The sequence below is a fragment of the Podarcis liolepis genome (genome assembly GCF_965112155.1).
Source record: "Podarcis liolepis genome assembly, chromosome: 4".
Lineage (NCBI taxonomy): Eukaryota > Metazoa > Chordata > Lepidosauria > Squamata > Lacertidae > Podarcis > Podarcis liolepis.
Genome location: NC_139558.1, coordinates 99,776,787 through 99,790,232, shown reverse-complemented (window position 1 = coordinate 99,790,232; position 13,446 = coordinate 99,776,787). Strand labels below are relative to the sequence as shown.

The 13,446-nt window shown below is 48.0% G+C and overlaps 1 protein-coding gene across 3 annotated transcripts; it reads left to right on the top strand.

Moving 5' to 3' along the window:
* The first annotated feature begins 2,051 nt into the window (after positions 1-2,051).
* On the top strand, positions 2,052-12,190 carry LOC310705245 (sialidase-3-like). Of its 3 annotated transcripts, XM_083499826.1 has the most exons (4): positions 2,121-2,135; positions 5,165-5,270; positions 9,676-9,881; positions 11,171-12,190. In XM_083499826.1, the coding sequence occupies exons 3-4, from the start codon at positions 9,681-9,683 to the stop codon at positions 12,152-12,154; spliced, it is 1,185 nt and encodes a 394-aa protein (XP_083355952.1). In that variant the 5' UTR covers positions 2,121-2,135; positions 5,165-5,270; positions 9,676-9,680; the 3' UTR covers positions 12,155-12,190. The 3 variants fall into 3 exon arrangements, with proteins under 3 accessions (XP_083355951.1, XP_083355952.1, XP_083355950.1); XM_083499825.1 differs by lacking the exon at positions 5,165-5,270 and having other exon boundaries at positions 2,052-2,135; XM_083499824.1 differs by lacking the exons at positions 2,121-2,135; positions 5,165-5,270 and adding an exon at positions 5,324-5,677.
* The last annotated feature ends 1,256 nt before the right edge of the window (positions 12,191-13,446 follow it).

Sequence of the window (13,446 nt, the reverse complement as noted above, 5' to 3'; positions counted from 1 at the left end):
AGAGCCGGGAACCTCGGGGAGCTCTCACTGCCAAGGGAAACATACAGTGCCTTTGGCTGTGCCACATCACTCAGGAAAAGGCAAAAGGGGAGAGAAGGGTGCAGTGTAAGACTTTGACAGGGAAAGGAAGAGATGTGGAGCCCTCAAGATGCTGCTGAACTACAACTCCCATCATCCCCCAGCTAGCATATCCTGTGGCTGGAGGTGATGAGAATCGTAGCCTAACAACAACCAGAACGCACTACAGTGGTCCCTCGCAAGACGAAATTGATTCGTTCCGCAAGTTTTTTCTTCTTGCAAGTTTTTTGTCTTGCAAAGCACGGTTTCCCAGAGGAATGCATTGAAAATCAATCAATGCGTTCCTATGGAGACCGTCCGGGGACAGAGGGGAAGCGCCGCGCGCCTTCCCCTCTGTCCCCTCTTTTGAAGCAAGGGGCGGAGGGGAGAAGATCGCTTCTCCCTGTTGCCGCCACTTGCTTCAAAAGAGGTCCGGGGACAGCGGGGAAGACGCGTTTTGCGAAGCAAGCCCATAGGGAAATGCGTCTTGCGAAGCGGCTAAGAAAATGAAAAACTCCTTCGTCTAGCGAGTTTTTCGTCTTCCGAGGCGTTCGTCTTGCGGGGTACCACTGTACGTTGGTTTTCCCTGATCTACAGGTTCCACAAACAGCCCTGTTTAGGGAAGTTTTTAATGTTTGATCTTTTATTGTGTTTTTAATAACCTGTTGGAAGCTGCCCAGAGCAGGTGGGGAGGCCTGGCCAGATGAGCTAGAAGCATAAGTAATAAATTATTATTATTATTATTATTATTATTATTATTATTATTATTATTATTATATCCTCAGGATCCCAAATCTGTTAGTGAGGCAGGGTTTCATGATTCCAGCCAAACCGGTTTCTAGATGAGTATGATTGTTCGGATTATACCTCTCCCCTGCTGCCCTGTCCTGCAGCTGTTACAGAACGCACCTCCATTTGACTTCCGAAATGTTCAAAAACCAAAGCGCAGCTTCTGATTGGTGCAGGCACCCCAGAAACAATAGCCGACAGCCGCATCGGACGTTCAGCTTCTGAAAAACGTTCGGAAACCGGAACACTTACTTCCGGGTTTTCGGCATTTGAGTACCAAGGCATCTGAGAACCAAGGCAAGGTACCATTGTAATGGGGAAAGTTTGCGGATGACTTGAAGAACTATTTTAAGTAACCTAATTTGCTAGCAGGATGAACAGAGAAACGTGCGCTGTCATTTTACTTTTACTCTCCCTGGAAACATCAAGAAGGCGGAAAACAAGGGTACTTACACATTTTTCAATCAAATAAACATTTTACAAAATTTAAAATATCCAGTAATTTCCCTTCTTCTCTTTCCATGGTTCATTTTACCTATCATCCATCCCTGCATCTTTTACTATAACTATTCAATTCAGTTTCCCACTTTTACAGCCATCAAAAATTATTTACTCTGTTGAATTTATCTTAATGCTGCCAGCATTTTCAGCTATACAAAGTTATTTTCCATATATTGAATACACGTTTTCCAATCTTCTTTGAACATATGTTTTTCTTGCTATTACGTATTCTATATGTTAAATCTGAGAGCTCTGCATATTCTATCAACTTAGGTTGTCAGTCCTCTTTGGTTGGGACCTCGCTCACTTTCCATTTTAGGGCTAACAAAACACGGGCCGCAGTTGTTGCATACATAAATCATCTTTTCTGACACCTAGGAATTTCTGTCTGGGTTATTCCCAACAAAGAGGACTGGGGTTTGGGGGGGGGGGAGTAGTTTTCAACATGTTCTCCGATTCATTATAAATCCTTTCCCAATACACTTTTTACCTTTTTTAGCATGTCCACCACATGTGGAAGAACGTTCCTTCTGCTTCTTTACACTTCCAGCACAGAATTGGTTCTGTTTTATAAAAATCTGTTAGTGAGGCAGAGTTTCATAAGTCCAGCCAAACCGGTTTCTAGATGATTATGATTGTTCCGATTGTACTTCACCCCGGCTGCCCTGCCCTGCAGCTGTTACAGAACCTTCTGGCGCTTGTTCTAGCATGGTGGCTCCTCACCCAAAGATGAAGATGTGAAACTCGTATTGACGAGACAAGGGCAGAAGGAAGGGACACCTGTCTAGGTAAACGCATCCTTTTATAAATTGTGCATTCACGATATATGCTGAAGGTATCCTGACGGTATCAGGGCAGTTCTATCCAATTCCACTTCCAATACTGTGCTTGTTCCAGCTGGTTTCTGGATGGACATTCCTCCTTTGTTGCTGTGCTGGTCCCGCGGGGGTTACCGTGCGGCGTGGTCTGAGTCCGGTCCTGGGTCGAGGGTCTGGAGGCTGTCCGCCAAGGACGAATCGGGGTCCAAGGCAAGGAGCCGGCCGTGGTCAGGAACTCCGGAAGAGCAGGTCAGGGTGCTGGCAGGAACAGGTTTCCAACGATGCTGCTCCCGCAACCTGGGACTGGGCTGACTGGCCTTTATCTCCTCTGGGCCCTAGGGCGGTCCCGGCCCACAGGTGACTCGCCTCTTCTGGCCTTAAGGTGAGCACTCCTCCTGAGAGAACTTAGTTCCCTCCGCCTTTCTGCCCCGAGCCTCTGCAGCTCCGGAGAGGATGGAGGGTTACTGGACCCAGGGGCAGCTTCACCTTCCCCTGACGGCACTGGGAGAGGAGCACCTGCAGGCAAAGGGTCCTCAATCACCTCCGGAGCCAGAGTGGATTCATCTGGTGTCTGCTCCTGAGGATCTGGCACAGGTGCGGGCCCTTCAGATTCAAGGCCCTGCCCCGGCTCAGCCGGCCCTGGAGGCGGGGACTCCTGTGCAGGCTGGGATTCCTCCAATTCAGCCTCTGAATCAGATTCCCAGGCCATCACAGTTGCCATTGTTGCCTGCCGGATCAGGTCCAAAATGGCCCAGCGTCCTGGTCTCACAGTGGGCAACCAATGGCTTCTTTTGCAAAACCTGCAAGCGGGATTTGAACACAAGAGCAATTTCTCCTCTCCTGTGGTTTCCAGCAATTGGTGTTAAAAAGCATTGCTGCCTCCAGCTGAGGAACAAAAGCACAAAGATCCTGGTTAGGTCTAGGAGCCATCGATAGCCTCCTCCATGGATTTATCTGTTGTTGTTTAGTCGTTTAGTCGTGTCCGACTCTTCGTGACTCCCTGGACCAGAGCACGCCAGGCACTCCTGTCTTCTACTGCCTCCCGCAGTTTGGTCAGACTCATGTTCGTAGCTTTGAGAACACTGTCCCACCATCTCGTCCTCTGTCGTCCCCTTCTCCTTGTGCCCTCCATCTTTCCCAACAGCAGGGTCTTCTCCAGGGAGTCTTCTCTTCTCATGAGGTGGCCAAAGTATTGGAGCCTCAGCTTCAGGATCTGTCCTTCCAGTGAGCACTCAGGGCTGATTTCCTTCAGAATGGAGAGGTCTGATCTTCTTGCAGTCCATGGGACTCTCAAGAGTCTCCTCCAGCACCATAATTCAAAAGCATCAATTCTTTGGCAATCAGCCTTCTTGATGGTCCAGCTCTCACTTCCATACATCACTACTGGGAAAACCATGGCTTTAACTATACGAACCTTTGTTGGCATTTGTCTAGTCCTCTTTTAAAGCCATCACGTCTTTGTGGAGGTATTTAATTGCTGTTAGGGGGGGGAAACCTGGTGTACATGTGATACATACCACTCTACCTTGCACCTGCAGGTCTTGTGGCCAGCGTTTGAAAGTCACTGTGACCCGGCAACCAGCCGAAGAACAAGAGAATTTTTGAGCTCCATCTGAGAAAGAGTGGCAAAATAAACCGATGGAATATGCGGAAATAGCAAAACACACCAGAAGAATAAGAGATCCAAATGTCAATCAAATACAGTGGTACCTTGGTTCTCAAACTTAATCCGTTCCAGAAGTCCGTTCCAAAACCAAAGAGTTCCAAAACCAAGGCGCACTTTCCTATCAAAAGTAATAGAAACGGTTTGATACGAGCCAGACTTAACAACCCCTAAAACAGCAATTTAACATGAATTTTACGATCCGACAAGACCATTGATCCTTAAAATGATAGCAATAATTAATGTATTGTATTATAAAATAAATAAGACAGTATTGTAGATGATAAAAATTAAAAAAAAAATTCTTACCTGCACTGATGATAGCCATTTATCAAATTCCGCAGTCACACAGTCAATCAAATCAGTAGCTGAACTGAGTTCCACACAGTCACAAAAACAAATTAACCCCAAAAGCCTCAAAAACAAAAACGCAAAACAAATAGCAAAAACAAAAGCGCCAAACTTCATCCATTCTGGAAGTCCATTTGACTTCCAAAATGTTCAAAAAACCAAGGCGCAGCTTCTGATTGGTACAGGTGCCCCGGAAACAATAGCCGACAGCTGCATCGGACGTTCAGCTTCTGAAAGACGTTCGGAAACCGGAACACTTACTTCCGGGTTTTCGGCAATTGAGAACCAAGGTACTCCAAGACTTTGGCCACCTCACGAGAAGAGAAGACTCCCTGGAAAAGACCCTGATGTTGGGAAAGATGGAGGGCACAAGGAGAAGGGGACGACAGAGGACAAGATGGTGGGACAGTGTTCTCGAAGCTACAAACATGAGTCTGACCAAACTGCGGGAGGCAGTGGAAGACAGGAGGGCCTAGTGTGCTCTGGTCCAGGGGGTCACGAAGAGTCAGACACGACTAAACAACAACAAATTTTCAAACATTTTCTTTAGCTCATTATATACCATTTCCCAGAAAGCCTTTTACCTCTTTACAGGTCCCACCCATGTGGTAGATTAGAAGATACCTTCCCCTTCTTTACATTCCCAGCACTCATTACAGTGGTATCTCAGGTTAAGTACTTAATTAGTTCTGGAGGTCCATTCTTAACCTGAAACTGTTCTTAACCTGAGGTACCACTTTAGCTAATGGAGCCTCCCTCTTTTTTCCTGGCTGATCTGTCTTTGTCTAAAGTTGGAACTCCATTTAAGACTCCCATTAAGATAATCTTTTGATCTGCAAATTCAAGTAGTTCTATTGCTAGTCTTCTGAAAAAAAATGCTTTTTTATCATTAGGGGCGTAAATACCAACCAATATCACTTTCTCTCCCTGGATTATTAAAATTCTGCCTTTTCGTCCTTCTGAATCAATTTGGGTTCAAGTGCAGGATGAACTGTTCTTAACCTGAAGCACCACTTTAGCTAATGGGGCCTCCGCCGCGCCGCCGGAGCACGATTTCTGTTCTCATCCTGAAGCAAAGTTCTTAACCCGAGGTACTATTTCTGGGTTAGCGGAGTCTGTAACCTGAAGCGTCTGTAACTCGAGGTACCACTGTAGTTCATAGCTGTCAACGTTTTCCCTTTTTAAAGGGAAATTCCCTTATTCCGAATAGGATTCCTCGCAAGAAAAGGGAAAAGTTGACAGCTATGCATTAGTTGTTGTCGCCTCTGCCGCTTTCCACCCTCCCAATCCACACACCTGCTTTGCTCAATTCCTGACGCAACGACCGGGGCTCGGCAGGTGCTGCAGAGAGGAGGTGGGTGGAGAAAGGATAGACTCCTCCTGCCCTGGTTTTTGGGCTGGAGAGGCTCAGCTCCCTCCCTGCCATCACTTGTGGGGTTGATCCTGCCCACGAAGCGCTGCTCCCTCTCCCCCTGATCCCGGAGGAGCTTGCTGCCTGGTGAGTGATGGAGATGAGGATGGAGGGGATGGCGGCGGCGGCGGGGAGGACAACCCAATTGGGCGGCTACCCCCGAATTATTCCCCCATTATTCTCACCCTTTATGCGAGGAAATGAACTATTTCTTCCCCCAGCACCCGCTCACAACAAACACAGCATCCCAAGCGTGGAAGGGGGTCGTTTCAGGGCGCGCTTTTTGCAGGCGAGGTGGGTGGAGAGGGAGAGGAAGAGAAAGAAAGAAAGATGCGCGGAGCCGGAGGAAGAGTTATAAGGGAGGGAGGCAGACTGCAGGGGTGCAGACCCACAATTATTTCTTTATTCCTGTGTGTGTGAGAGAGAGAGAGAGAGGGGGGAGGGAGGGAGAGAGACCGTGCTGTGAAGCTGCTATCAGGATGCCAAGACCTTTGTTGATTTATTTAGGTACAGATTTGTGCATTTAAGACTATAGCTTTTCACAGGACAGGCCCACGTGTCCATAACCCCCGCTGGTGGGGCTGGTGGTTTATTTAGTTTTTAATTATTTCTCTCTCTCAAAGAGAATGTCCTAATCTACCCTGAATACTCCTTTCTGCCGGAGGGGCAATTAATCATAGCATTCTAGAGTCGGATGGTTTCTTTAAAAAAAATAAAAATGTTTTCAGAGCAAAAAGAAAGGCGTGCCCAGTCCATAAAACTAGGGGGATAATGAACCCCAGTCAAAATCCCATTTAGAGAATATACCTCTTCAGCATCTTCAGCAGGAAATGATTTCCCCTCAGCAAATCCTCAAATCTGAGATGTTTTGCAGTACTCCTCTAGCACAGAGTAACAGCAGAGTCTCCTTCTCCAAATCCCAGAGCCTTCTTTGCAGCACTTCCTATGTGGTTCATTAAGCTGCAATAGATGCTTCTTCCCCCTTTCTGTGGGTCTTGCAAGCAGTCCCATTAAACCAGAGGTAGGGAAACTAAGGCCAGGGGGCCAGATCTGGCCCAATCGCTTTCTAAATCTGGCCCATGGACGGTCCGGGAATAAGCGTGTTTTTACATGAGCAGAATGTGTGCTTTTATTTAAAATGCACCTCTGGGTTATTTGTGGGGCACAGGAATTCGTTCATCCCCCCCAAAAAATATAGTCCGGCCCCCCACAAGGTCTGAGGGACAGTGGACCGGCCCCCTGCTGAAAAAGTTTGCTGACCCCTGTATTAAGCAATCTCCCCTCTTAGCCCCCTTCCCCCAAATGCAGAAAACCAGTATGCTCTTAAAGATCAACCTGCTGTCCAGTTCCCTGGTCCACCAAGTTTTGTATATGTAGCCCCCGCCCTTGCACCCACCCTGGGCCCAGTTTCTACACTGTGACTGTTTTAAATGTACTTCTTTGTATTACATATTTTTATATCCTGCGCTCCATCCATTCTGGAGCAGGATGTGGGCACGGGATCAATAAAACAGCCGCGAAACAGGACACCAGTTGAAATTATTGTTAACAATATAAAAACGCTCTAGGGGGTTGCCTAGACAGTCATGACTTATTCCTCCATCTCACCTGATGCACACACCCTATTTTGAAGGGTTCTTGGGAAACAGAGTGCTGTCAGCAGAGCAGTGGCGTAGCGTGGGTTGTCAGCACCCGGGGCAAGGCAAGTAATTTGCGCCCCCTAACTCGTGGATTTGTGCCCCCTAACCCGTGGATTTGCGCCCCCTAACCCTAACCCCCAGATGTTGTGCCCGGTGCAGCCGGGCCCCCCCCTGCACCCCCCACGCTACGCCACTGCAGCAGAGAAACCAAGCAACAGCAGGAAGAGCAAGCTTCTGGATAACCTCTTAGGGTGCAAATTGGAAGATTCACCGGGACCATTCAGATTTGGGTGGCAGCGCTACCAAATTCAGAGCAGAACTGGAGTAAGGGAAGGGGTTAATCCTCCTCCCTCTGTGCCATTTTCCTGATTAAACTCACCCCCCCCCATTCAGCCATTTGCCCCATGGGAGAAGCGTAGACACCATACTGGATTTAGGTCTAAGCTAAACAAGCTGTAGCTTAGGGCCCCGCTCTCTTGGGACCCCCCCAAAAAAAATTAAAGGGGGAAAAAGTGGATGTGCATTTCTAAAATGTAAGATAAAAAACAAATAAAATAAAACCTACATGCAGCAACAGTGTTTTCTGTTGTGTAGGCTCCTAGGATGTAAGTCATGGGCCCCGCCTGCTAGCCTGCTCCCTAAAATATCCCTGGTTTGCTCCTTTCTATATATAGGGTGCCTACATTCTGCATGGACTGGTTGCACGGCAGCAGGTGCAAATGGTTTTAGATACCTATTAGGTCCATATAGCATATATTGCACACACAAAGCAGCGACAATTTGTTGTTGACAAAGGACAGCTGGACATAGAAAGGGCCCCATTACCTTCAGTAGCTTAGGTCCTCATCAAACCTAAATCTGGCCCTGCTCTCTTGCGATTCTCAGCGTTCAGAGGGATCACTGCTTCTGATAGTGAAGGTGAAACATAGCCATTGTGACCAATAGCCCTGAGTGCAAAAACACCATCCTCCTGAATACCTCCCTGTTTTCCCTCCTGGGGCAAACAGCTTGGGGTACTTAATTTACTGGGGAGATGCATTGTTCATTTATCTAAAAACTTGTTTTGTTTTTAGATAAAAACAAACCCTTTGATTGAAACAAGAATTCTCCATGCAGCGCATGTGAAATGATCCAGCTAAAACCCACTAACCCAGTTGCAACAAATGCCCACAAAGGATTCATTGAGAACAAAGAGAAATGTCAGCAAGACAGGTGTCTAGATGGGCCTGCCAAAACCGAAAGGTTTTTTTCCCCAGGCGCTTAGAAGGAGGTTAGTGAGGGTATCTGACTAATGTCAAGAGCCAGGGAGTTGCAGAGAAAAAGATGTCGCCACATGAAGGGAATAACATCAAAGGAATGTATGTGTCAGGGACAAGCCAGACTGGTTTTAATTACACAAGAACCTAAAAAGAGCCTGCTGGCTGATGGTCCATCTTGTCCAGAATCATGTTCTCCAGTTTCTCAACCAGATGCCTTCAAGAAACCCGCAAGTAGGATTCGAACGCAAGAATACTCCATCCCTCCTGCTTTGCATCATGGAGACACAGCGTTTGCTGTTGTGGACAGAACAGCCATTCTTAAATTTGTCTAATCCTTGGCCATCCAAGTTTGTGGCCATCACTGACTTGCTACAGAAGGGAGTTCCATAGAACTATGTGTTGCGTGAGGAATTAACTTTCCTTTATGGCCACAGTTAATTTATTAAGTTGACTACTACCCTGTGGTGATTTACACTTAAGATTTACACGCAATTCAACGCACACAAGCGTAAAGCGATGCATTTTGGGGCAAAAAAGTGTTTTTAATTAACACTCTTAATCCTGCCAACCTAGTGGTTCAAAAGCACACCAGCGCAAGTAGATAAATAGGTACCACTGTGGCACAATGGTAAACGGCGTTTCCGTGCGCTCTGGTTTCTGTCATGCTGTTCTGTTGTGCAAGAAGCGGTTTAGTCCTGCTGGCCACATGACCCGGAAAGCTCTCTGTGGACAAACGCCGGCTCCCTCGGCCCGAAAGCGAGATAAGCGCTGCAACCCCAAAGTCGCCTTTGACTGGATTTAACTGTCCAGGGGTCCTTTACCTACACCTACCACTAGTTCAGACATCATGGGAGCATATGTGGAAATAAGGTTTTTAATTTTTTTGCCCCAACATGCATCGCTTTACACTTGTTTGCGTTGAATTGCGTTTGCAATTTTACCGCCCATTCACGACGCGTGGACAGGTCCTATTGGAGCTCTTCACAATCTCTTTTTGGTTTAGCACCGTTGATTTAGCATCATCAGCAAACATGGCCACCTCACTGCTCACTCCTTTCTCTAGATCAATTATGAACAAATTAAAAAGCACCAGTCCCAGTACCGATTCTTGGGGACTCCACTTTCTACATCTCTCCATTGGCGAAACTGTCCGTTCCTCTGACCTCTCTTTTTCTACCACGCTCAGGAAACATGGCCCAAGTTGGTTCAGGGAAGACGGTTATTTTCCGCCAGGAAGACCCAAAAGGTCTCACCTACCGCATCCCAGCTCTCCTCTACCTGCCCTCTGAGTCTACTTTCCTGGCATTTGCTGAGGAGCGCTCAACGCCCAGAGACGAAAATGCCAAGTTCCTGGTGATGAAACGAGGGCAAAAGGAAGGAATGTCTGTTCAGGTAACACCAAGAGCAGAAAGCGTAACCGAGCTATATTTCATTCCATAATTCTCTTCTTTCTTCCTATATACATAAAATGTAAGACTGTCATCACGCAGCAGTTCATGTGGCCACCAATATGTGGCCAAACCAACTCCAGTGTGAAAACAGGGTGGCAGGTGGCCCAGGTGAGCTGTTTAATGGTGCTCTGTGAAGTTCCTGGTGACAAGGTGTTCCAGGTAACACCAGGTGCAGGAAATGTAACTGTGCTTTTCCTGATTTGTCATTCTGTGTAACGTTTGAGTTGGGTTCCAGGAACTAAAGTATTGCCAGGAAAGAGGATTGGCTTGGAACTGACCACCCAAGGAAGTGTCTTGAAATCGTTGTGGACAGCTTATCTGACTCCTTTCAATCTGAAATGTTAGTTGACCTGGCAATGATGTTTGTTTTAAACTCATATTCTTTTTTATTAATGTTTTAAGTGGCAAATTTAACAGAGAATAAATGTATAGAAATAATATTAGTACCAATATTAGTACCAATAATCATTTGAACTGTGGTCAGTTTCAGAATTCCAGAAAATTCCAGAATGGCTTCATTGGTAAACACCTCTTGCTTAAATACTACGGCACTTTGCCAGCTCACATACCTGTGTCATGAAAATGGATTCTGTTTCCTCTGCCTCCAGGAATTCCCCACTATCACACTAAACACCCTCACACATCATGATTTGCAATGTATTGCCAGGTCAAAAATTATGAAACCAAAATCAGGATATGAACTGGAAACCGGTTGTTGAGGGTTTCCACCCAGCCCTAACACACATCATGATTCGTGATATATTGTCAGGACAAAAACTACAGTGGTGCCTCGCAAGACGAAAAGAATCCGTTCTGTGATTCTCTTCGTCTAGCGGTTTTTTCGTCTTGCGAAGCAAGCCCATTGACGGATTAGCGGATTAGCGCTATTAGCGGCTTTTAGCGACTTATCTGCTGATCGGATCAGCTGATAAGCGGCTTAGCGGCTTAGAAAAAGGGGGGGAGGGAAAAAACCCCGCAGGAACTCGCAAGACATTGTCGTCTTGCGAAGCAAGCCCATAGGAAATTCGTTTTGCGAAGCACCTCCAAAACGGAAAACTCTTTCGTCTAGCGAGTTTTCCGTCTTGCGAGGCATTCGTCTTGCGGGGCACCACTGTATTAAACCGATATCACGATATAGACTTCAGACCGGTTTTGGATGGTATATGGATACATCACCCGGCTCTAGTGAGAGAACCACCGGCTAACTACTCCATCTTTCTTCCTTTCTAGTGGGGTCCTCAGACGTCTCTGATGGAAGCCACATTGCCCAACCATCGCACCATGAACCCTTGCCCCGTTCTCGAGAGGAAGAGCGGACGAATTTTCCTGTTCTTCATCTGCGTGGAGACCCACGTGACGGAACGGCACCAGATCTTCACAGGGAGGAACGCCGCTCGGCTCTGCTACGTCGTCAGCCAAGATGGCGGCCGCACCTGGAGCCAGACGACCGACTTGACGGAGCAGGTGATTGGCAAACATTTGAGGAACTGGGCCACCTTTGCGGTTGGGCCTGGTCACGGCCTGCAGCTGAGTTCCGGGCGCCTGGTGATCCCGGCTTACGCCTATTACATCCACAGGCGATGTTTCGGGCATGCGCTCAACTGCTGGACCAGACCTCATTCCTTCGCGTTCTACAGCGATGACGGCGGGCAGAGTTGGGCCCGAGGACAGCTCCTAATGCACTTGAACACATCCGAGTGCCAAGTTGCGGAGCTGACCCACCGGGACAATAGCCAAGTGCTGTACTGCAACGCCCGCAGCCCGGACAGGTTCCGGGCCGAAGCTTTCAGCACAGATGGTGGAGAACACTTTGAGGAAGGGTACCTGTCCGAGGACTTGTGCGAGCCGCCCAGTGGGTGCCAGGGCAGCGTGGTGAGCTTCTTCCCTCAGCCGGAGGGCAGCTCTCGCTTCTCTTCGGCCTCGCTCAGCAGCACAAAGTCCTGGCTGGTGTACTCACACCCCATAAACTGTCACAAGCGCTTCGATTTGGGCATCTACCTGAACAAGTCCCCGCTGGAAAAAGACTCTTGGCGCCCTCCCTGGGTGCTGTACAAAGGTCCCAGTAGCTACTCGGACCTGGCGGTGTGTCAAGAAGGGGGGAACACACTGGTGTTTGGGTGCTTGTTTGAGTGTGGGGTGCACCATCCCAATGAAGAAATCGCGTTCCAGCTCTTCACCAGTGATGAGCTTTGGAGGAACGTGAGGGAAGGATGATGTTGTGACACTTCTCTCCCTCTCCCCTCCCTCCCTCTCCCCCTCTCTCTCCCTCCCTCCCCTCCCTCTCCCCTCCCTCCCTCCCTCTCCCCTTCCCTCCCTCCCGCTCCCCTCCCTCCCTCTCCTTCTCCCCTCCCTCCCTCTCCCCCTCTCTCTCCCTCCCTCCCCCCTCTCTCCCTCTCTCTGCCCCCTCCCCTCCCTCCCCCTCCCCTCCCTCCCTCCCGCTCCCCTTCCCTCCCTCCCGCTCCCCTACCTCCCTCTCCTTCTCCCCTCCCTCCCTCTCCCCCTCCCTCTCTCCCCCTCCCTCTCCCTTCCTCTCTCTCTCCCTCTCCCCCTCCCTCTCCCCTCCCTCGCCCTCTCTCTCTCTCCCGAAGTTTGAGCAAAACTTGAGCGGCGTCCAACACACCTGTTCCATGTTTTTAATATTTGAATTTTTGTTCTGCTTTTAGTGTTCTGTTGGGAGCCTGCCAGAGTGGCTGGGGAAAGCCAGCCTGATGGTTGGGGTATAAATAATTTATTATTATTATTATTATTATTATTATTATTATTATTATTATTATTAATTACACTAAAGGAACAAGTGTGTTGGACAGCATCCTTATCACCCAAGGACAGAACCTGCTCATTCTACTCCAGGCTTCCTCAACCGCGGCCCTCCAGATGTTTTGAGACTACAATTCCCATCATCCCTGACCACTGGTCCTGCTAGCTAGGGATCATGGGAGTTGTAGGCCAAAAACATCTGGAGGGCCGAGGTTGGGGAAGCCTGTTCTACTCTTTTGCACATCTTGGTAAAGTCATGGGCTTACAAAACTGAGGTCTTTGGAAATGGTCGCTGTTTCTAGTGAACAACCATCAGGTCCTCCAAACGTACCTCATTAGAAGAGCACAGAAAGCCTTCTGCTGCATTCAGACACTCGGTGCTTCCATATTCAACAGTTAGTGTGGAAAGGTGTGGTTTCATTCACTTAACATTTTGGCAGATGCATTCTCTACTTTCCCTGAGGCTCCTACATCAGAAGAAAGTCTGGGTTTTGGTGATATGATCTCTGCTGATGCAGACACCTTTAGCACCACGCCTCCATCATTGCAAAAGACGGGGTTTTAAATTCTTTTTTTATTTATTTAACAATATTTTTATACTGTGTGTGTGTGTGTGTGTGTGTACACACACACACACACTATATAGGCATATTCTTCAAGCGGTTCCCCACTCCTGATATATAGAGAGCTGGAAAACTTTTGGGTACCAGACAATTTCATACTGGGGCCATCTTTTTACATGCCCTGCC